We start from the raw sequence: 25,498 nt of genomic DNA on the forward strand, positions 1-25,498 counted from the left end.
TCTGTACAACCCAAAGTAGTCAAACAAATACCCGATAATCAGTCTGTCTGTAAGTGGAAATCCATAAACTCCATGCTTGAGTTTATGTTTTGTTTCCATATAAGGGCTGTATGCATCAGCTCGTCCACACAATCGTCTATGGATTAAACAAGGCATGCCGACATTGATTCCAGTGTTTGTGTACATTTCAAGGCAGTTGCTTACTTACTGCTTTTATTGCCTGTATGTGAACTTACAGACAGACCAAGTTTAGTTTACGCCACTTTTAGCAATATTCCAGCAATATGGGCACCAGAAATGGGCTTCACACAGAGTACCCATGTGGGAATCGAACCCGGGTCCTCGGCGAACTCTTTAACCCCTAGGCTGCCACACCACCCACCCACATATAAGTTGGCGGGGGTTCCAGGGTTGTGGATGGAGACAACGCAATAGTGAAGACTATGAAAATTGAATAATGTTTTAAACGATAAACATCGTTTATGTATTTTTCATCCATGTATTTTTACAACAGTCCGAATCAATATTTTTTCGAACATTTTCTGGGACAATGTAAAAATGCAGTTATCTACAGTGATGCACTGCGCTATTCTTTCACAGCTGGAATATGCCACTATTGCATGTCTTCCGAGCTGGACTCTCCATGCTTTGCGGGCGAGAAGAAGCAAGCCAATACTACCACATGCCTTCGGGGCCAGATTAGGAATACCAACCACACTGTGCCTTCAGGACAAGAACAGGTCCCTACTAAATATATAGCCCATGCCTTAAGGGCTGGAACAGGTCCCTTCTGCCCCATGCCTTCCGGGCTAAACTCGACCCCTACCACACCATGACCTCCGGGCTAAAACAGGTCCCTACTAGCCCATGCCGTCCGGGCTAAAATTGACCCCTACCACACCATGACCTCCGGGCTAGAACAGATCCCTAGTAGCCCATTTCCCCCGGGCTAGAACAGATCCCTACTAGCCCATTCCCCCCGGGCTAGAACAGATCCCTACTAGCCCATTCCCCCCGGGCTAGAACAGATCCCTACTAGCCCATTCCCCCCGGGCTAGAACAGATCCCTAGTAGCCCATGCCCCCCGGGCTAGAACAGATCCCTACTAGCCCATTCCCCCCGGGCTAGAACAGATCCCCCTACTAGCCCATCCCCCCTGGCTAGAACAGGATCCCTACTAGCCCATGCCCCCGGGCTAGAACAGATCCCTACTGATCCCCTACTGCTAGCACCATGACCCCCGGGCTAGAACAGATCCCTACTAGCCCATTCCCCGGGCTAGAACAGATCCCTACTAGCCCATTCCCCCCGGGCTAGAACAGATCCCTACTAGCCCATTCCCCGGGCTAGAACAGATCCCTACTAGCCCATTCCCCCGGGCTAGAACAGATCCCTACAGCCCATTCCCCTGGCTAGAACAGATCCCTACTAGCCCATTCCCCGGGCTAGAACAGGTCCCTACTAGCCCATTCCCCGGGCTAGAACAGATCCCTACTAGCCCATTCCCCCGGGCTAGAACAGGTCCCTACTAGCCCATTCCCCGGGTGGGCTAGACCAGGCTAGAACAGATCCCTACCATTCCCCGGGCTAGAACAGATCCCCAGGCTAGAACAGGGCTCAGGTCCCTACTAGCCCATTCCCCCGGGCTAGAACAGATCCCTACAGCCCATTCCCCCTGGGAACAGATCCCTAGCCCATTCCCCGGGCTAGAACAGATCCCTACTAGCCCATTCCCCCCGGGCTAGAACAGATCCCTACTAGCCCATTCCCCCGGCTAGAACAGGGCCCATTCCCCCGGGCAAGAACAGATCCCTAGCCAATTCCCCTAGCTAGAACATTCCCTATTAGCCCATTCCCCGGGCTAGAACAGATCCCTACTAGCCCATTCCCCTGGCTAGAACAGATCCCTAGCCCATTCCCCTGGCTAGAACAGATCTCCTAGCCATTCCCCGGGCTAGACCAGGTCCCTACTAGCCCATTCCCCCAGGGCTAGAACAGATCCCTACTAGCCAATTGAGCTCCCCCCGGGCTAGAACAGGTCCCTACTAGCCCATTCCCCCCGGGCTAGAACAGATCCCTACTAGCCCATTCCCCCGGGCTAGACCAGGTCCCTACTAGCCCATTCCCCGGGCTAGAACAGATCCCCTACTAGCCCATTCCCCGGGGCTATAACAGTTCCCTCCTAGCCCATTCCCCCCGGGCTAGAACAGATCCCTACTAGCCCATTCCCCCCGGGCTAGAACAGATCCCTACTAGCCCATTCCCCCCGGGCTAGAACAGATCCCTACTAGCCCATTCCCCGGGCTAGAACAGATCCCTACTAGCCCATTCCCCGGGCTAGAACAGATCCCTACTAGCCAATTCCCCGGGCTAGAACAGGTCCCTATTAGCCCATCCCCTGGCTAGAACAGATCCCTACTAGCCCATTCCCCCAGGCTAGAACAGATCCCTACTAGCCAATTCCCCAGGCTAGACCAGGTCCCTACTAGCTCATTCCCCCGGGCTAGAACAGATCCCTACTAGCCAATTCCCCGGGCTAGAACAGGTCCCTATTAGCCCATCCCCAGGCTAGAACAGATCCCTACTAGCCCATTCCCCGGGCTAGAACAGATCCCTACTAGCCAATTCCCCCGGGCTAGACCAGGTCCCTACTAGCTCATTCCCCCCGGGCTAGAACAGATCCCTACTAGCCAATTCCCCCCAGGCTAGACCAGGTCCCTACCAGCCCATTCTCCCCGGGCTAGAACAGATCCCTACTAGCCCATGCCTTCCGGGCTGGAACAGGTCTCTTCTAGCCCATTCCCCCCGGGCTAGAACAGGCCCCTACTAGCCCATGCCTTCCGGGCTCGAACAGGTCTCTTCTAGCCCATGCCTTCCGGGCGATTTCCAGTCTGGTCCCCAATGAATTCAGGGCTAAAGTAGATCCCTCCTATCCCAGGCTGGATTTGGTCCCTTCTAGCCTATACCTTCCTTGTTAGAATACAGTTGGAAATGTTGAGTTGCGGGGGAAAAAACTCAAACAAACAATTCTGTATCGACACAATATCTCGCCTTTCCCACCACTTACCATCTAACTAGGGAGGTAAATATAGACAGAAAAGGGCAAGACAAAGCAGGTACTTTTGTGGATCCCATTCTAATTAGTTACCATCTCTCAGTCAATAACAAGTATCGATGATGTACATAGTTCACATCACACAGATACGCATTCGTGGTCACCTGGTTCACAAGTGATGCAATGTAGATGACTTGACTAAACCTGTTTAAAGATTGATAATGACGATGAATAGCTTCTTAATATATTTACATGGCGCACCCTACAGTTTTTCTCTTTGTTATCACTTGTTTACTGAAGCTAATCCATCCCTACGCTGTTGCGAACGATCAGGATTGTTTGAATTTACCCCGGAAGAACTTTTCTTAGCTGTATATATGGGGAATGGAAATCTGAAATTGTTATTTCCGAAACTGACAGGATGACTCAGCAATACACTAAATGAAACCTAAAGACAAATACATATATATATATATGTTCTCCTTTTCATGTAGCTACAACAAATAGCTATCACAATTGTGCCACCAATGTTCGATTTAATTTGCAATGCCACTGATGGAACAGATATATTAAACATACTGCAAGTTTGACAAAAGTGACTGAATTCATCATTGATGTGAGAGATATAATGAGGTGAGGTCAGGTGAGGTGAAATTGGGTTTTACGCCGTGCTTGAGAATATTTCGCTCATATGTCGACGTGCATGCATGTATATGTGTATGTGCGGCTGCTTGTACTAGCCCAGACTGAAGCTGGTTTTATAGTGCTAGCCCACTGAGATACCATGCCGCAGTGAAGCATGAATACCCCACTCAGACACATTATACTGACTCCGAGCCGACCAGTCCTTGTTGTACCCATTAATGGCGAGCGCCATGCAGGGACCAACAAGTACCATATTTTAACTTCTTTTTGGTATGACGCGGTCGGGGATCGAACCCGCGACCTTCCGCTCTCCGGGCAGACGCTCTAACCACTACACCACGGAGGCGGTCAACAGAAATAATGCAACAACGGAGTATAAAAGTTTTACCAAAGTGGAAAAGGTCTGAGACCTTCATTGACTGGAATAATGATCGAAACCCATACCAATTTACCCACTCGCACCTTAATCTGTACATATTCACACAACGCATGGGGTGCACGTGCACAACGCAGAAGCCCCAATACGTGCATAGGGGGTGTAATTCTTGATTTTGACTTCTTTCAAGAAGGTCGATAAATCTAGACAATTCATTTTGACAATCACCATGCACCACACAGTTGTTTGTTTCTAGCCGGGTTTGCTATCTTTTGTTTTGCTCTGCTCTGTTTTGTTTTGGGATGTGTCTTATGATGTTGTTTTTGTTTGTTTTGTTGTTGTTGTTGTTGTTGTTGTTGTTGTTGTTGTTGTTGTTGTTGTTGTTGTTGTTTTGGTTTGGGTTTTGGTTTGTTTTTTTGTTGTTGTTGTTGGCGGGTTTTTTTTAGATTTTTCAAATAAAAATCTAACACATGCAAATTTCACGTCACACACCAATCATCTTTCCAGATCTATTACTAATACAAACAACTATGGTCATAAGGAAGTGCAAGTGGTGATGAACTCTCTAAACATTCATTATTATCATACGCAAATCGATTGGCTCCAATATATCTCCCAGTTTTTTCAATCGTAAATACAAAATGAAGATCCCCTACATTTTTAAAAGTATATATCATTGGGCTTATTGTTTGATTCCTTGTTGTACGCCTCCTTGCGTAGTATATCAGTTAAATCAGGACATCCAAGCTTACTGATTGTTCAGAAATTCAAGTAAACACGATTTGGAAACGCACAAAGATTTGAATGATTCAGACAAACTGATGATATTTGGACTTGAAACATCCACCACTGGATGGTGTCACGTCGGCAAATTTTTCCCGTGTTTCATGTTAGCAGGTAGAAACGTTTCCACCCACCCACGCCATGGTTACAAAATATTTCCTCTTTGCATTCTACACTGCACACCGCAGACAATTAAAAATACTAAACAAATTCCAATGTAAACAGACTAACATAAATATAGTATTGGAAGAAAGTAAATATGTTACATGTCCATTAGAAGTACGCGTGCAGTTCCCCGCGGAACTACGAAACACTATGTGCATACATTATACAATAAACTACATTAAAATTGTTTAATGGATTTTCAGATGCATCATTTCCTAGATTGTTCTTTGCCTAGAATCCAATGTCAAGAAGGCGGTGGCTCATGGCCCAATCTTGTAGGAGAACGAACTCTTTAGTTTTCTGCTGGAGTATATCATCGGAGTATCCTTGGTGCTGCAAGTTGGAGACGCACTTAGTTTTAGCATGGTATTAAGATGATTGTTGATTGATGTCGGTACTCTCTGGAAATGAAGGATCAAGATGCAATCTACGTTAACCGAACCGTAAAAACAATGGAACCCATAAACCAATATCTATCAGTTCTCCTGTTCATCTCCAAATGATCTAAAATATCTAATGGCAGGTTACTGTAACATCAGTGTCGACACCGACATTTCAAATCTGCTAATTATATAAGATGCTGCAAATGCATGACCATGATGTGTAAACACTTGCACACTGTCTGTTGTGCGTGCTAACTGTGGTGAGAAGACACATACAACAGAAGATTCTGACAGTATTTTTAAAACATGCACCAACTGACCAGGCGACGACCCATATTTCTTTAAAGAGGGTTCGACAGTAGATGGAGATTAACAAGATCAAATTCACCCAAAACATTAGTTTTACAGATGCCCCAAAACTTGTCCCAAGATCTGAACTTAACGAAACCTATGCTTCAATAGCCAGTAAACAGTCTGAGCAACCCCTAAAGTATTATGATCATCTGCAAGCTGTCAAACAAACTTGACATGGTGAAAATCGATTCTCTTCAGAGTGTGTTTCCAGGAATATCCATTCAAACTGCGAAGTCACTTCCTGGGACGTCCTTAATCCAATCATAGTCGCTATTTGTCGATCGATAAATTTAATGTTTCTTGCCGTTGCAAAAACATACATACTATTGAAAGGCGACTGCAATTATGTTCAATTAATTTTGATAATTATGTTTAAAAAAGAATTCAAATTTTCAAAACAAAAACTAATTGTGTCCACGGTTTGTGGAAAATACACACTTCATAACAACCCGGAACTAATTGTAATAGTTACTCCTATTAAAATTGTAAATGACGCAATTATTTTTTATCAATATTTTACCTTTCGGACACATATATTATATTTTGAGAATACATGCGTGAAGGCAGTTGATATATTAAAAATTGTTTCCACTTCAAAGACGGCCCTTCTCTAACTGTACAAAGGCCTAATCCGTCAGGGCCATCAATCACTTTGTAATTCCTTTCATGAGGAGGACCAGGCATTGTAACAATGATTTGAAGATGTGAAGAAAGGTTCATTACCGTTAAGATATATTTATAAGCTAAAAATGACACCACGCTGTCTTTCATTATTGTTATGTGCTGAATTCAGATACTCGAGAAACGTTTTAAGAGTAGGCCTACATGATGTATAATAACACGTAACGGTTCTTTTGAAACCTAATGCATTACACTTGGTGACACTCTCAAACATATGTTCTTCAGTCGTTCCTGAGACGATTTCAAGCAACTGGCTTCTTGTCTTTCTGCAAGCAGGCTGAATTAAGAGCTTATTATTTTTAGACTGGTTGTCAAAACAAGCTGGGAGCGGTATAACTCAAGAAAATTTGCAGAACTCCAGTTGAGTGTTGAGGAGAAAATGAGATCAACGTTTATTCAATCCGTCATGTCTCACATCTGCCTTTATATGATGATAAACATCACTCGTCAGGTAGGTGCCAAAACACTATCGAATACAAGACGGTATTGTGACATGTTTTGAAAACAGCATACAGGTTGAGAAAGGATCGGGAATCATTTGGGTTTTATCTGATTGACATGTATTACAATATATGATTTGAATGTGCCTCAATTATACTATTGTACCGTCTGATCTGAATGGAATGACCAAAAAAATGGAATGACCCTGCCCTGCGTTTTCTTACCTTCCTTTTTCAAGCTTAGCTATACTGTGTATATTCCAGTTTATCAATGTCTTGCTCCATTACCCTAATCTTCAGCTTACTTTCGTCCTTGCTACAGGACTTTTTTATCTCCGATCAGAGTTATTTTCCAAACCTGAATGTTGTTCTTACCTCCACCTTAAAACTGTTTCTGCGGGTACTCTAAACCTCAGCGCCCAATCTTCTCTGGCACAGTATTAGTCTGAAGCGAACTCATACCCTTCTGGGCCCGGTTTTTAAAAACTCGGTTATCTTTTAACCAGCCGTTAAGTACATTTAACCGACCGTTAACTAATAACAGAGGGTTATCTTGTTGTTCAAAACTCTGTTAACTTTAAACAGGTTGTTAACGTGACGTTAAGTTAACACACCTAAGGACCGCCGCTAACTTTTTAACAGTGTGATTAACTCGCAAATGGCGTTCATGGCCAACACTGCTTTCATGAGGCCAGTTCAGCAAAGAAAGGATAAGGTGTATCGTGGACTGGACGTCGATCCTGGAAATTATTCTGACGAAGAGTTACATACGAAACTGTAACTATGCACTTCATAGGAACTAAAATACATGTTTTACAAGAACATGATGCCTACGTTTCATCTTTTAACACTTTATATATGTTTTACTACACTAAATGTGTGAATTTCTGACTATCTGTGTATTGTTACATGTTTTTATCGTTTTCATTTTAAGAAAGAGAAGAAGCGGCCAGAAATGTTGATTATTACCGTTGTCGTTCTGCATGATTTTGCGTCAGTCATGGCGTCACGCTGCACAGAAACTTGACAGTTTCGTATAAACATATCACATTCCTGTATTGTATCTATTTTTAATTTCCTATTTCTTGCTACTATGCTCTTTCCATGCAAATGGGTGTCTGAAAATTTGAGAAAATGCTACACAGTATAAAGTCTGAAATTTTCTTTGTTTACATTTCGAACAGGTGTTAATGTCTTTCGAGCACAGCATTTGTTTCCACCCCCAATATCTTTCGTTTCAGTTTATCTAGACACTTGGTATTGGTGACAAAAACCAGTTGTAATTAGATTCTAAAATGTATGAGGAATTCAGTAGGGCTGGGACGAGTAGGAAAAAATGGAATCGAGTACCCGCATGTACTTACCCGAATCAGAATCGAGTACCCGGAAATGTAAGAAATACATTCGGGTCAACCTCTGAATATTCAATCACGATTTGACAGAGACTATTATAGAAATTTGAAAAAGTGGTAATAAGACATTAAAACTGACCTCAAGCTATTTAATTTACGTCTGTTTAACCAATATAGAGAGTAACACCATTACTTACGCTCCTTGTTATAACAACGAACGTTTCGTTCCTGCTGCTACTGTAACTTAACTACTCATATGCATAGATAAATTACAGTGATTAAAACTATGCTCCATTAATCGGACAATACCAATGATGTAAAAACCCGTGAATTTCCGGGTTAGAATACTGATCTTCAGTAACCCATGCTTGTCGTAAGAGGCGACTAACGGGATCGGGTGGTCAGACTCGCTGACTTGGTTGACACATGTCATCGTATCCACATCGATGCTCATGTTGTTTATCACTAGATTGTCTCGTCCAGACTTGATTATTTACAGACCGCCGCCATATAGCTGGAATATTGCTGAGTGCGGCGTAAAACTAAACTCACTCACTCACTCAATGATGTAAACGTGTGTTACGTCAAAAACGAAAAAGACAAGCTATTGTCTGCCCTTGTCATTACAGAGCTCTCTCCCTTTCCGGGTACCCGATTCCTAGAAATAGGACTCGATTCCAGCAGTACCCGACCCGGATTCGAGTACCGTAGTTTTAACTTATTTTATAACAATATCTGAATGCTAATGTTGTACACTGATGTATTTTATATAAGGAATACAATGGCACAATAGTATTTCTCTGCCGAATCGTCGCAGCGTTCTATAATACACTTATGAAATATGATACATGTTTTCCGACCTTGAAGTCATTAAAAAAAATTATGCATTTTCTGCAGTCACTTGTGAATTGAACTAAATGAAGGTTCATCTGGTTAATGAGTAGCGAGGAAAATATGTTCATCTATAAATTAGACGCAGCTTCATGTTTTTCAAGACATCTTTCCAGAATATGCGTCTGTGAAGGCGTTCAGATAATGACGATATTGCACAGTTTTATTCATGAGATTCCTGTCAACAGTAAGGTCGAATAATAGATCGATTTTATTCAGCAGTGTTGGCCCTGGGGCCTATAGTACAATTACAGTTTGATTACTTTCACGTGGTGCTAGTAACATATTAAGTTTCTATTGGCATTGAATGCATATTTCAGATAAAAAGCTAATGGTATTATTGTCACAACATCTATATTGTTTGATGTTAAAAGATTTGGCAATGTGTGTTCATACATTACAAGTTTTGACAGACTTGGCAAATAATTAATAAATGATATTGATAGCATCTTAATGACTTGGCCATACAGTCATGACAATTTAAGGAGTGAAAAGTGAGCGATAGGTCTTGTGGGAATTCAGGATTCATTAAGACTGTAGCCGTCTAAGCGTAACTCCTGTATGTAATAGTTGTAAATATTCTATCCACTGAAAACATGCTTCTACTATTAATATTACATGTGTTTTCATGGATTCATCATATTTTATGTAAAGCTGTGCTATAGTTTCTCATTAAAATGTCTTTTCTGTTGTCGGAATTGAAGTAAGTCCCACACAGAGCTGGAATCATATGTCTTTGAAATATATATGCAAACGTCTGGAACCTTGTGTTCCAATACAAGCGTTCGTAGCGCTACGACATTCGCATGCCTATGATAAACTATAGAGTTGGTCTCAACCATTGACTGGATTACATTCTCATCGTCAGCAGAGAAATTTCGACTTCTCCTTTTCCTTGGGGTGCAGGCGACATTTCGCGATTCCATTTTTGGTAATCCGGAAGTAAACAGAAAACGGAATTGTGAGATATATGAAAGCTAACCAGTGACGTTAACCACACTATTAAACTTTTACGGCGACGTTAGCTAACGGCATGACTAACCATGTTTTGAACAACGCATATTAAACGTTCGGTTACCTAACAGCCGGTTAAGGATTTAACCGGCCGTTAGGAGTTAACCGGCGGTTAAGATAACCGAGTATTGAACAACCGCGCGTCTGGTGGTTTGCCCGACTGAGCTACGTCCTCTCTGTTAACCTAAGTGCAAATTAAATAATGATCGTAATGATGTCGAGGTTCACTCTCGACGTCCATGACTTTGGAGGGGTGAGTTAGTGAGTTAAGATTTAAGATCGGCCATATCTCAGTTATACAGTGACGAGAAGAGTTAGGTTAACTATAAGAGTGAGTTAGTAAGTTAGTGTTACGCCACACCCAGCAATATCCCAGCTATTTGACGGCAGTCTGTCTGGTCCAGACACGATCATTTACAATCCAGTGATCAACAACATGAGCATCGATCTGAGCATTTGGGATACGATGACATGTGTCAACCAAGTCAGCGAGCCTGACTACCCGATCCCGTTAGTCACCTCTTACGACAAGCATAGGTTTCTGAAGACCAATTCTAACCCGGATATTCACGGGTTGTTAGCTATAAGAAGCATCTGTCACAAAGGACAGTAAAACATTTGCAAGTTGTCAAAAGTTGATTATAAAAACTAACTATTTCAAACATTTAAAGATTCTATCCAACACAAAGGTTAATTTTACATAAAATGCCATTACAATTCGACACCAGCCACCATCCATGACCTCTGAGACGTTCTAACAAAGGCATTAACGTCATAGAGCATGATCACTTTGGAAGTGGGTCGCTAATGATATATGATGGCAGCACTGTCCATTTTATTCATGACACAGTCTCAGGTGATTACTATCCATACAACAACATTGCCCTACCCGTGGTGTCATCTGCACACACATTGGGCAAGATGTCATCTTTCTGGATGACGATACAAGTCCATGGAAGTGTCACAGGTCAAAAGTATAGGACATAACTTCACCACTCCTGGTGCCATTTGTGCATCATCCACTTAGTTGAAACTATCTTCTATTTGATCATACTTTCTCTGTGAAGGTGATCATTGTTTGCAGACTGTGGCGCAAATATGCTTCCATAGTTAATCACAAACACTTATTAGTCAAGCTCGATCAATATATATTAACGGAGAAAAGTAACTGTGCATAACATAAAATTGCATAAAGTAAAGGTTATTTGAAAAGGTGTTAGGCAACAACGAACCCATTCGATATGATAGCTTACGTTTCAGCAAATGTGATCATTTGCCAATACCTTGTGGATCAGATTAAATATCTTGAGGATTTAATTTTCGCCTACGGAAATATCTAATAAACTTCATTTTTGTACATAAAACCACCAGTTACTGAAAAAAACCATGTATATAAGATCCCATTAATAATATTTAGCTGAAATTGTCCTTTCCTTCTCCAACTTATTTCTCTGTCCTTCTCCGTGACCAACTATTGTCCTTTCACCAACTTATTTCTCTGTCCTTCTCCGTGACCAACTATTGTCCTTTCACCAACTTATTTCTCTGTCCTTCTCCGTGACCAACTATTGTCCTTTCACCAACTTATTTCTCTGTCCTTCTCCGTGACCAACTATTGTCCTTATTTTTTGTAATTTCCAACTACTTTATTTCTCTGTCCTTCTTCTCCTTTCACCAACCCTATTTCTCTCTGTCCTTCTCCGTAACAATAATTGTAATTTTATTTCTCTATTTCTCTTCTTCTCCGTGATCAACTATTGTAATATCTCCAACATATTTCGCTGTCCTTCTCCGTGACCAACTATTGTCCTTTCACCAACTTATTTCTCTGTCCTTCTCCGTGACCAACTATTGTCATTCCCCAACAATCCTGTGTTTTCCTGGGACAACTTCTGTTCTTAGGTTTCTGTCATTGACGGAAGTGAACCATTGTTCATGTCCCAACAAACGCCTCTGTCCTTGTTTGCTGAAACTGTTTCCTTTCCCGACAAGTTGAAAAATAGTGTGACGTCCTCTGATTACACCATTCATTCACCGGGGTTATTGTGGAATGTGTATTAAGTTAATGATATTGTTTGTGATATAATCGGAGTCGCATAACGGACTCCAATGACTTTGGAAATGGTGGGGTTGCTTTAATTTAAGTCACATGTCAGTTAAATACACCCCTCTACCTAAACTGTGGGCATTATTTATACATAGATACATGCCAGGTTTTATATATACACACGCACACGCACACGCACACGCACGCACGCACGCACGCACACACACACACACACACACACACACACATACGTAAGGTTACACTGCTTCCAGGTTGAACAATGGATGTGTTTTGTGAATCGATAATTTGTATTGAATATGCTAGGCCTTATCGGGTCTATTGTTAACATATACTCAAGGCTAACATCTACTAACATGTGGACTTCAAATTTATGTTGATATTTGACTGATTGAATTTTATGCCGCTTTGAACAAAGTTGAAGTAACAGCACGTCGTGTCGGCACAAAGTGGAAAGCAAGCTTGAAGTGATGCAGGTCTAAAGAGTTTAGCTCTTTGGTGAAAACCACGAGCACGTGTATGATGCTGACAGTTTTCAAACCATAATGGTGGCAAAACGGGTTTCGAACCGTTCGAACAATCATTAGGTTTCCTGTCCAAGAAACGCAACTCCGCACATCGACTTGCGGACCGTGATGCCCCTACGTATTTAATCATGTGCGCGCATGCGTGCGTACGTGCGTGTGTGTGAGCGTGATATGATGATTTTTGTGAAGAAGAATGTTCAATGTGAATGGACCCCTAAAATGTATGTACGAAGTTAGAACCCCCCACCCCCATCCCCATGTCATGTAGAGAATCGTTGACCACCCCTCACCCCCCACCTCCCCAGAACAAAATGGGTGACCCCCCTTAAAACCTTCATGACCCCTCGAGCCATAAATTATCAACGGTCCCTTAACATTAATTCATTCTATTTTCCAAGGAGGGCTGTGGCGAGAAGAGAACCGGAACATATGGTTCAGTTACCTCCCCTTATTACCCGAACCAGTACACAGACTTTCTTAACTGCACCTACATCATCGACGCTGGAACTACGTTGATCCGCCTTGTGTTCGTGGATATTGAGCTTGAGCTTGATTATGACGTAATAAAGGTAAGGACACTAAAACTTTCTGACCCAGATACCACACAGAAGGATAGACAAGGACATGGCAACACACTTTAAGCTGTCCGCTTGTATTACCAGTGTTAGCTATTTTAGAGATTGGTGTTCCAAAAGCATGAAAGTGGAATTATATTGGTTGTAAATGTGAAGAATTTTTAGCACATATAACGGGTTTTAAAATAGACTCCGTGCGTCCGTCCGTGCACATTCGTCTTTTTCGGAGCAGAACCGTTCAATATTTCTTCACCAAACTTGGCACATAGACAGATCTGGTTGTGTAATGGTGCCTTTCGGTAGTTTTGGATTTCTGAATAAAAAATTGTTTGCGTTTACATGGCAACAAGTTTGATTTCGACTGAAATTGGTGTTGGTCTTCTTTAAAAGCGCACAGTGTTTCTCCACCTAACTTGGCACATAGATAGGTCTGGTAGTGAACTGGTGTCTTTTGTAGTTTTGGATTTCTGCATAAAATATTGTTTGCGTTTCCATGGCAAGTTTGGCTTCGACTGAATTAGGTGGTAGGCTCCTTTCTGGAGCAGAACTTCAAAACCTTTCTGTACTCTCCTTCCACTTTGCTATATACACGCCAAAACATATGACATAGTCATAACTAGTAGAAATATGCATGAAGAGTATTTTGACAATGCGGGGGATATTGATGACTTTGTCTTCGTGTTATTATTTGTCCAACACCTGCAATTATTTGATTGGTATCTAGCTTACCAGAATCAGAACCACGTGCTTTTGTTTGTTATTTGTTTTGTTATTGTTTTACGCTGCACTCACAAATATTACAGCTCAGTGACGGGGGTCTGCAAATAATGGAGTCTGGACCAGACAATCCAGTGACTGACATCTTTAGCATCGATCAACGGACTAGGGATACGATGACATGCATCATCCACTCAGATGAAAGTATCTTCTATTTTGATCATACTTTCTCTGTGGAAGTTATCATTGTTTGCAGACTTTGGCACAAACATGCTTCCATTATTTATCACAAACAGTTGTAAATTAATCAAACCTGATCAATATATACTAACGGAAAAAAGTAACTGTGCATAAAATAAAGGTTATTTGAAAAGTTGTAAAAATAACCCCAAATAAATATGTAGGAAAGCACTTTGCATGAAATTTGATGTCACGTATCGCGTGACACGTGCATAATGAACTTACTCACTTTTTGCATGCTTTTTGACACCCGAAGTTCACACACCTGATATTGAAAATTGAAAAACCTTTGATTATTCTCTTGCCTCTGAACGTTGTGGAAAAACTAATTAAATTTCAACCTAAACTGTGCGTACGTCATGCCATGGCTTACAGAAAATCATCGTGGATATGCTGGAGGCTGGAATGGCCCAAAATGAAGTGGCCAGACATTTTGGTGTCCATCGAAACAGGATCATATTTTCCAAATAATGGGAACACGAGAGATTTGCCCCGGGCCGGCCGTCCACGTCAGCAAGACAACCACATTCGCTTGACCCATCTAAGCAATTGATTCCAGACTGCCAGTTTGACTGCTCGAACCATTCATGGCTTACGTCAAGGGTGCCGTTGTACAAAACAACCTTAGCGCTAAGGTGACATTAAGTCTATGTTAAGATATAGGAGTCACGGTCACCGTATCGCTAAGTTCGCTTTGTACAACGGCACGCTGGACTATACGGAACCGACAGAGGGAGCACAACATCCGGCGCCGACGGCCTGCAATACATCAAATTTTAACGTCACCGACAGGCACGTCTTGACTGGTGCAGGCAGCATCTACGGTACAGGAAATAAGATTGGGATGGTGTTTTGTTCACTGAGATGTTCACGAGATTTCATCTGGACAGCACAGATGGCAGGGTAAGGGTGTACAGACGGCGAGGTGAACGGTATTCTGACGCGTGCGTTGTTCAACTTCGAAAGTTTGGTTGCGAAAGTGTTATGGTCTGGTAAGGTATCACATCTCATTGCCGGATACAACTCGTCATTGTCAATGCCAATCTGACAGGTATGCGATACAGGGATGAGATCATTGCAGTCGTTCATTCAAGGACAGAGACGTTCACGCTTCAGCAATATAGTGCCCGTCCACGTGTCGCTATCGTTGTGACAGATTTCCTGAGACAGCAGAACATTCTGGTACTCTACTGGCCAGCTGTTTCTCCGGATCTGTCACCTGTCGAGCACGTTTGGGATTAAACGGGGAGACATTTACGTCAAGCCCAGAGTCAGCCTTTTACGTTAGCTGAATTGGGACAAGCGTTGGTTCAGACATGGAACAACATTCTCCAAGCGTTCTTCACTCGCTTAGTGTCGTCTATGCGTCGTCGTTGTTAAGCCTCAAACCGATACATGGACCAATTCAGACAATGACCTACTTCACAGACGATCCGAATTTTCTCGTGTGAAAGTGAAAAGACACACAACAAACAACTCTGGTTACACGAAATTCCACTTCCTTGTTTCAAAAGGATATGGTATTTACAAATGAATTATAATTTTAAACTTCGTACATAAAAATCAGATTTCTATATTTTAGGTTTAGGCAGCATGTCGTTAACTAAGACGACACTGACTGTCCCTGTTAGAAGAGTCGTCCAATGATTCACAATTCATCTGGCTCACTGGTTACACCTGTTATGTGTTCTTTGCGCTTATTAAGTGTATTTTTGTAGCGTATTTTATGTATATTTTGAAACATCTTGTAGGCTTTATGAGTCAATGTAATATAGCGAAATTGCACACTGGGAATGCAGACTTATCCGTCTTTGGCACCAACTCGAGGAAAGTCAGTTTGAGTGTCACATGGAGACGTGTGGTGGCGCTGAAGTCAATACCTCGTGTGACCACCGTGGGCATCCAGAACTGCACGGCACCACCTCGGCATCGAACGAATAAGTCTCAGAATCTCGTGTTGCCCAATCGCAGCCCACTCTGCCTGTAGTGCCTGTGCGAGTTGCTGAAGTGTCTGGGGCTGAGGGTTACGGCGTCGCACCCGTCTGTCCAGGGCATCCCACAGATGTTCGATCGGGTTTAAGTCCGGTGATCTTGAGGGAGCACATTGATGTTGTGGTTCTGGAGGAAGTCTCTAGTGTGACGTGCTGTGTGGGCCCTGGCATTGTCCTGTTGTTACAACTCCCTCTGGCGATCAATGATTGGAAGGAGGTGTGGGCGTAGGATTTCGTCACAGTACCGTTGAGCTGTCAGGTTGCCCTGGATCATCACCAAATCACTTCTCCTACGGCAGGTGATCTCTCCCCACATCATAACACTTCCCCGGCCGAATCTGTCCACTGGGGAACGCAAGCGTCGGCGAAAAGTTCACGTCGACGTCTGTACACCCGCATTCTTCCATTGCGTCGTTCCAATAGAAATCGTGATTTATCACTCAACCAGATTCTACGCCAATTCGGTAGGTTCCAGGCCTGAACGTTGGTGCACCATTGAACTCGATGTCAACGATGTTGTTGTCGAAGCACAGGGCCAAAATAAGGTCTTCTGGCACGTAAACCAGCCTCTCTCAACCTGTTCCTGACGGTCTGTGCAGAAAGCCTCCTCAATCCGGGTATTTGTCGAGCGGCACTGGTCGCCGTAGCTGTTCGATGACGCAGGGGATGTACCCGGATGTAGCGATCCTGCGCCGCAGTGGTCGCTCGAGGTCGCCCACAACGAGGGGCATCTGCTACCGCATTCTGCCGGCGATATCTCTCCCAGAGCCGTGAAATGGTGCTTTGGTGAACATGCATGCACTTTGAGACTGGCGATATGACGGTTGGCTTCACTTAGACGTGGCATTTTGCGTTCGTCAACAATATCCCAAATACAGTGAATAATCGACAGACAGCGATCAACCTTTTATACCCATCATTGAAACTATCTGATCCCCAACTTTCACGTGCATTACATGTGAATTGTGTATTCTGTGACACTACACGCAGAAATTGAAAATCATGCTGTTAAATACGGGTATTTTACGGATGGTGCGTTTTGTTGTGATGTTTCAAAACATAAACACCATAGGACTCATAAACAGAGCAAAACCTTTTGTAAAATGAATCACGTTTTAATTCATTGCTACATGAAATTGCTATTTTCATGATGCGTTTCTTTTTGGGAGAGTATATATGACCAAAGCTAATGACTGCAGGGGTATAGAGAAGCTGCGTATGTGCGTAAATTACGCAAATATTTATGTGAAAACTCAATTCCTATTAAGTCTATTTCGTACAAGTACGCTTGAATTTTTGTAAATAATCAATAAATTTCATCTTACATGCGTGCATACAAAAATGTCAAATTAGCTTGCGTACCGGTGAATTAGTTCCTGTCACCAAACCTACTAGAATTTGGAGTAAACAGACCCATGTGCTATAGATGGAGGTTACTGGGGATAGATAAAATAACTGAGGTATACTGAGAGGTTCTATTTCAGCACATGAACTTGGCAACGTGCAGTCTTTCTTATTGTTTCTCGTATTATAGATCAAATATAAATAACAAACACGTAAACGAACATTTAAATTTTATTGTACTTTTACAATCACATGTAATTAAAAATGAGTGAGGTGGGTATAATTTATTTGGTTAGTCAAAAGAAAATTACGATACCCAATTGAGATGAACACACGCAAGTACATAACTCAAAGACCGTAAAATGCATATGTATCTGTTGCTCTGTTAATGCTGTTCAATATATATGCCCCAGCCTACACTTGTGGTGTACCAGTATCCGTTTGTAGGTGTTCAACGCCGCTGGCAGTCCCATTGTGACTCTGACAGGTCAGGAGTCTTGGTACGTCATGAGGCCTTCCAACTACTACCGCCTGAAGTTCACCAGCGATATGTCTATCCGTTTCCGGGGATTCAACGCCACATGGACCAGTAAGTTGTAAACTCCAAATAAAGTAAGGGACTAGCAATATACCCGCAAATCACGGCTTGGGACACCAGGAATGGGCTTCACACATTGTAACCATATGCATGTGGGAAATCGAGCCTGGGACTTCGGACTGACGAGCGGACAAGCTACCCCACCGCCCCTCAAATGAAGTTGAAAGGGCGAGTGTACACGTAAACAGTGAGTGAATGAGTTTAGTTTTACTTCGCACTCAGCAATATTCCAGCTATATGGCGGCGGTCTGTAAATAATCGAATCTGGACCAGACAATCCAGTGATCAACAGCATGAGCATCGACCTGCGCAATTGGGAACAGATGACATGTGTCAACCAAGTCAGTGAGCCTGACCAGCCGATCCCGTTAGTCGCCTCTTACGACAAGCATAGTCGCCTTTTGTGGCAAGCATTTGAGGGGCGGTGGTGTAGCTTGTCCGCTCGTCAGTCCGAAGTCCCAGGCTCGCTTTCCCACATGGGTACAATGGGGTGGACTTGGAAGTGGAATATATGTAGTATTTCGTTTTGTAACTCGGGTTTCGGGTTTCTAATGAAATGAATGAGTGTTTTTCACTATTATATCAGAAATATTCCAGCAACCTCACGAAGGGGAGAAAATGGGTTTTGCACACTGTACGCGTACGAGCAGTAGAATATGACCTTCCATGTGACGAGAGAACGATTTAACCAGTAAGCAACCCCGGGGTTCTTGCAGTTCCGATTCTCTGATTACCACAGCGCGTAGTATGTATGTAGCAACTGAAACAATGTATTCGGCATGAAACTTGATCTTGTTTCATCTTTCTAGTGTATGAATCTTGTACATTTGTATTTGTACTTTTGTATTTATATTTCGCATGTCTGTATAAATACTTTGATTTTCAGTTGCTGCTGTCTCTGTCAAAGAAAGCCTTCATGGCGCCTGTGGGTACAACGAGACGTCAGTGCGCATGTCATCATCCGGGCTCACACTGGGTCACCTGGGGACGCTCACCTCAGACACCATATCTGAGTGTATGTACGTCTGCAGGATTGACGTCTTTTGTGCAGCTTTCTATTTTGTTGACAAGAATTGCTCTTTGTTTCTTAATTTCAAGGGTGATAACATCCCCGCAAACATTTTAAAGCTGATGTAGATGTGGACCTTGCTCTTGGGACTGTTCAGGGGAAGAAAGCATATATTTGTATTTATTGCTACAATCTCCAATCATTTGACTCAAGAACTTTTTCATATGCAGCAGCTTTTCTGTGGAACTCTCTCCCTATCGAGTTAAAATCATCTCCTTCCCTAAGTACATTCAAAACACGACTAAAGACTCATCTATTTCTCCGCTACAAGTGACTTCCAATCATCCGTACCTGCCCACTGTATATAGTTGTAACTTGAGCGGAGGAAGCGCTTTGAGCATATCCCTGTGACGTGGAAAGGCGCTATCTAAATGGCCTATTATTATTATTGTATTTTTCACCTTACAAGGAGTGGGTGAGTGAGTAAATATGGTTTTACGCTACTTTTAGCAAAATTCCAGCAATATAACGGCGGGGCACACCTGAAATGGGCTTCACACATTGTACCCATCTGGGGAATCGAACCCGGGCCCTCGGCGTGACGAGCGAACGCTTTAACCACTAGGCTACCCACCGCCCTCCCCTCACAAGGACCAAGGGCTAGTTTACAACATCACGGTTGAATGTGATGTCCTTGGTGGCATAGTGCTGATGTTGATATTTTTGTATCTTATTCAAATTTCTTCTTTTACTTTTTTTACACGTTCTCTGTGGTTCAAAATGGATGTTGGCCTTTGCTTTGTTTTAGGAATGTCACTTGTAGTTTACAGAAAATAAAGTGCTTTGCACAATATATTATATATATACTGTGTGTCGCGTGCAGTATATGCCTGGCGGTCTCGGTTGTAGGCAGTTGCAAACATTTACTCTGCTGTAGACAAACAATTCATAGGTGGTGTAAGGAGATCACTGGTCAAGCCTGCATTGGTCAGCTGTTCGGCCGATTTCTAGTGAGTGAGTGAATTTAGTTTTACGCCGCTTTTAGCAATATTCCAGCAATAGTGGTGTAAAGCGGCTTCACACAATGTACCCATGTTGGGAATCGAACCCGGGTCTTCGACGTGACGAGCGAACGCTTTAACTACTAAGCTACCCCACCGCCCAGTGAGTGGAAACGAGAAGCCAGACAACCCCTTCGAAATCTTGAATTTCATCTTCTTGCTGTATCATTATGAGGCCAACGGTAAGGTCTTCCTGACGACCGAGACACATGTGAATTGTGGAGGTGGTTCTACGTGGTCTGTGCCTATTACCTTATCAGGACGATGGTCAACACTGTTAGATTGCATATACCTGTAACCAGCAGACTTTGCTACTGATGCTACTGGGTCCTTTGCTACTGATATTGGGGGCATGTATACTGAGTGAGTGAGTGAGTGAGTTTAGCTTTACACCGCTCTCACCGATACCAGTGACCCGTGAATATCCGGGTTAGAATTGATCTTCAGCAACCCATGCTTGTCGTAAGAGCTGACTAACGGTATCGGGTGATCAGGCTCGCTGACTTGGTTGACACATGTCATCGTATCCCAACTGCGTAAGTCTATGCTCATGATGATCACTGGATTGTCTGGTTCAGACTTGATTATTTACAGACCGCTGCCATATAGCTGGAATATTGCTGAGTGCGGCGTTAAACAACAACCAACAAAAGAACTTAACATTAGTGATGTCATAATAATACGTTGCGGACATGCAGACTGTTACCTGTGTTATGAGCATGTAAGGATCAGGGCCCCGTTCCTCAAAGCGATCGTAGCGCTACGACAGTCGTATATCTATGTTAAAGTATGGGAGTTACGACTGTCGTAGCGCTACGATCGCTTTGAGGAACAGGGCCCAGGGCTAGAATTGGTCTTCGGCAACCCATGCATGTTGTAAGAGGCAGCTAACCGGATCGGGTGGTCAGGCTCGCTGACTTGGTTGATACATGTCATCGTATACGAACTGCGAAATTAAGGTCATCTTGAGTCCACAACAACCAAAATTATGGTTAATTTTAGCTTGACCTCATCATAGTCGTAATTGTACATCATCATTGCCCTTTCTCTGAGACACTGCGACCACACAAAACACGAAACACTTCATCGTTCGCTGCGACTAGAAACTTTGAAAAAAAACAGTGACACAGTTCTTTGAAAGAAATATTTTTTTCATTCACCACACCTTCAACTACTCGGAAGGTTTGACACCGAGTCACTTAACTCCTCATGAACAACCAGGGCAATGTCTGAAACAGACTGACTGAGTTTGGATTTACGCCGCTTTTAGCAATATTCCAGCAACATCACGGCGGGGGACACCAGAAATGGGCTTCACAAATTGTACCCATATGGGGATTCGGGGATCTTCGAAACTACCCACCGCCCCGTCTGAAACGGAACCGTCACAGCGTTGTATTTCATACTGTGTGTTTGTTGTGTCAAATTAATATCGACCAAGGACGTACTTACGTCTTTGATATGGACGAAGCAATTGATCACACAGTACACAACCCTGTGCACTTAAAACAACCCACGAATCCGTTGGTAAATGACCAGATGGTGGCCACATGAATACGTGAAAACACCTAGATGCGGGTACAGCAACGTGCAGTAAACTTGGACAAAGTACTGTGACTGTCTCAGTCCTCCTAGCTGTGAATGGCTACCTCGTAAGCATGGGAAAGCCGCTTGGTGCGCCTAGTGGCTGCAAGAGTTGTATAATCCCCAGGGAGTTGAGATTGATAATATGGTGTGCCGTTGAGATTGACATCCAATGATCGAGGGAAAAAACAGCTCCTTGAGCATGTACTAGTGCGTGGATATGTGCTCTATATAAATAATATCCTATGATGATAAACACGCAGTAAAACGTGCACAACAACAAAGAGAGTTTGCAGTTAGGCCCAACACATATGTTCCATTTTCGGGATATTATAAATTTAGACATTTTACTTATTCAAAAGTGCATTTCCTTCAACTCTCAATCACATCAGAAATCAATGGAACCACAGTTCGTTATAAGCGTATTCGATTTATACGTAGTTTATTGTATATTACAATCGCTCGTCTAAGAAAGATGCAAAATAGCTGCAAGAGACAGAAACGATCGACAATGCAGCCAGTCGCAAAGAACCGCCTGTTCAACTGGAAAAACATGTAAATGTATCTTGTGTTGAAATTCAGTCGAAATATAACACTGGCAGAATAATATCATAATACTGAATGCCAAGAAACAAAAAGGAAACAAGGACAAAGAAAAGAAATCCATTTTTGAAAATTAATCTTTATAGACGACGGGACAGGCTATTTTCTTAGGAGCAGTTTAAATACATACTGCTCATATTGATGCAATTTGAATCGTTCAATATCCATTGTATCACTATTGGCATTTTTGTGAAACACTGGCAGTATATGTTGAAGCAGACTTTTCTGGAAACCCTTCAGATGTGCTCTCACTGCCTGGTGGAAATGGATAAAATTGAATTGATATCGATTAAGAAATTGGCAACATTAAATAGTTAAAATGCCTAAAACAAACAAAGAGCTTGAAGTGTGGCCCAACACACATGTTCCGTTTTTTTCGCAATATTTTCAATAGGGAAATTTAAATTTAAAAATAAACTTAGGTAACTTACCCGGAAGTTTGGCGGTGAGACAAAGACGTGTGCTCTCCTTGCGGATCTGTTTCTTGATGCATATGGATCGGACATTCTTTTGCTCGGGTAGGTAAGATGCAAACAAGGTAACTTGGACGTTTAGCTTAAAGGTCACATGCAACGTAAAACACAACTTTGCAGATTCTGATACCTTTCGGTGTGGACATACCGAAACAAATCGTCAAAAATGCAAATTCAACTTATAAAGTTGAAAAATAACGCGATGAAAAAAACCGCGCGAAATCGGAGTTCAAACGTTTCACTAATTTTCCCCAGACTTTTCTGGGGAAAACGGGTTTCAACAGCTGGGCTGCGCTCATAGCACGTGCGCAAGTAAATAGGTTCGCGCAGCTTGGAAGCGGGTTGTCGGGTGAATACTCGGTGAAGGCTTTGGTGTGAGCTATTTTTCTAATGTTTTGTTGATATCTCACAGGCGCGAGCTTTTTATATGTTATGACAGTAAATTAACTGTTTATATAATTTCATTTGTCTATTTCACCACACGTTCTTCTTACCGAGTCACTTTCTCAGTTCGATACTTAAAAGCAATGTCATTATTTAGCGTTGACAGAATTTCTAACTGTGAAATAGATATGTCGTTGTCACAGACAAAACTCAATGTCTTGTTTTATTGACACCTGTGTGTCTGCCTGCCTGTCTGCTAATGACAATATTCAATACACAGCTGCTATCACTGACCACATGCAATTCGAACTTAACACCAATCAGGCTATACACCATAAACAAAACGCATTGTTTATGGCCCGAGTTCGGTCTCTGTCACATTATGTAATTACACAGACAGGCAGGTGTGATACTTGAACACATGACATGTTATGATGTCTGTTGACTGCAAAATGTTATACACAAAAAATGAGCATGTATTTACAAAACCCAACATCTCTATATATACACACACAATGAGCCGTGAAGGCGGCATCTGCTAATGAACCAACCGTTACACTTGAGTGCACACCCACCCGCTCTGACTGGGTTCGGTATCCCGGCTGCTTCGTTTCGAGGGAGGTAAACCCAAGTACAAAATATTGCACTTTTGATTTGCGATTATACGCTTATAATTTTGTTTATTTGTTTTTTCATAATCAGCAATGCATATCATATGTCATGAAGAAGTGATAATTGTGTTTTAATTATGTTTGATTTTTTGGTTGCATGTGACCTTTAAGCTTCAGGTATATCTATGATCTAATATAACTACTCGTTAGGTTTGCTCTCTGCAGTGGGTCATATCAATACAGGTGGAACACTGAATTATATATACTACTCTTCTATTACCCTGACTCAGAATTTGTACTGTCACACAATATTTGTAATTTACTACCATAGTGATGTTATAAACCAGAGGTTATGAATGTACCTAGAGTCACAGAACCTGCTTGTTGATGAACAAAACGGATTTTGAAAAGGACGGTCTTGCCTTGACCATGTTTACAGTTTATATAGCATTGTTAATAACAGAGAAAATATGAAAACATCTAAATTCGCTTGTTTTATTAATTTTAAGAAGGCATTCAGGGATTTACTTTGGTTCAAACTTATGGAAAATGGTATCTCTGGGAACATTCTTCAAGCTGTGAAATCTCTGTATGACGACGTCCTCTGCAGTGTCCAAGTCATCGAGTACGAAACAGATATATTCCCTGTTAATAATGGCGTGACACAAGGTTGTACGCTCTCTCCTACTCTGTTTGCAATTTACATTAACGATCTAGCAAATTAACTCAAGGGGAACAACTGTGGAATTCAGATCGACGACATCAATGTTGCCGTACTTTTATACGCTGACAATATAGTACTGTTAAGTCAGGATGCATAAACCTGACAGATTTTGCTCGACACTCTCGGCACGAGGCCACGCAAATGGAGAATAACTGTAAACGCAAAGAAGACAAATGTTCATTTCAGAGGAAAAGGCGGGCGTCAATATAGCGGGATTTTTTTCTGCGGGGACACAATACTGGACAGATACCGTTACCTTGGATTTTGGATGCACTGTAACTGTGACCTACGCCGTGAAAGAACTTGTTAAATCAGCTTCGAGAGCATTGGGCTTCTTAACTCACAAATTCTATTCCCTGGGAGTTATGCATTTTAACGTTTTTACAACATTATATTCAAGTTTAGTCCAACCAGTGTTGTCTTATTGCTCTGGCTTATGGAGCACAAGTAAACACCAGGAAGTATACACAGTACAGAGCAGGGCTTGTCTTATCTTTCTTGGAGCGCCAAGAAATACCTGCAATTTAGCTGTACGTGCAGATATGGGATGGTTAGATCCCCAGCTCAGACTGTACACAGAAACAGCACGCCTGTGGAGTAGACTGCGACGTGTGTCGGAAGATAGACTGGTGTATAAGATACACAACTGGTCACTCCAATGTGGAAAATCATAGAAGAAGATACAAACTATTTTTAAACGCCATAGATGCCCTGATATGCTCACTCCTGCCTGTAGGTTACCATCCTAGGTCTCGAACCAAGTTATCCCCAACTTCATAGAGATAGACCAACAAAACTGATTAAAGGAACTGAGTCGATGCCAAAGCTTAGAATGTATAAACTCTTCAAGTCA

At 42.4% G+C, this 25,498-nt stretch overlaps 1 protein-coding gene across 1 annotated transcript; it reads left to right on the forward strand.

Moving 5' to 3' along the window:
* The first annotated feature begins 6,624 nt into the window (after positions 1–6,624).
* On the forward strand, positions 6,625–19,445 carry LOC124284076 (blastula protease 10-like). Its single transcript, XM_046720132.1, has 4 exons — positions 6,625–6,893; positions 13,130–13,300; positions 18,046–18,187; positions 19,083–19,445. Exons 1-4 carry the CDS (start codon positions 6,822–6,824, stop codon positions 19,331–19,333), a joined length of 636 nt encoding a protein of 211 aa, XP_046576088.1. The 5' UTR covers positions 6,625–6,821; the 3' UTR covers positions 19,334–19,445.
* The last annotated feature ends 6,053 nt before the right edge of the window (positions 19,446–25,498 follow it).

The sequence above is a fragment of the Haliotis rubra genome, unplaced genomic scaffold (genome assembly GCF_003918875.1).
Source record: "Haliotis rubra isolate DU_JTF1 unplaced genomic scaffold, ASM391887v1 Scf329, whole genome shotgun sequence".
NCBI classification, from domain to species: domain Eukaryota; kingdom Metazoa; phylum Mollusca; class Gastropoda; order Lepetellida; family Haliotidae; genus Haliotis; species Haliotis rubra.

Excerpts from the sequence above, each read along its gene's own strand:
- LOC124284076 (XM_046720132.1), top strand. The coding sequence starts at position 6,822 with ATGAGATCAACGTTTATTCAATCCGTCATGTCTCACATCTGCCTTTAT. Across the intron at positions 13,301-18,045 it reads TTGATTATGACGTAATAAAG|GTGTTCAACGCCGCTGGCAG; the intron begins GTAAGGACACTA and ends ATCCGTTTGTAG. Across the intron at positions 18,188-19,082 it reads ATTCAACGCCACATGGACCA|TTGCTGCTGTCTCTGTCAAA; the intron begins GTAAGTTGTAAA and ends TTTGATTTTCAG.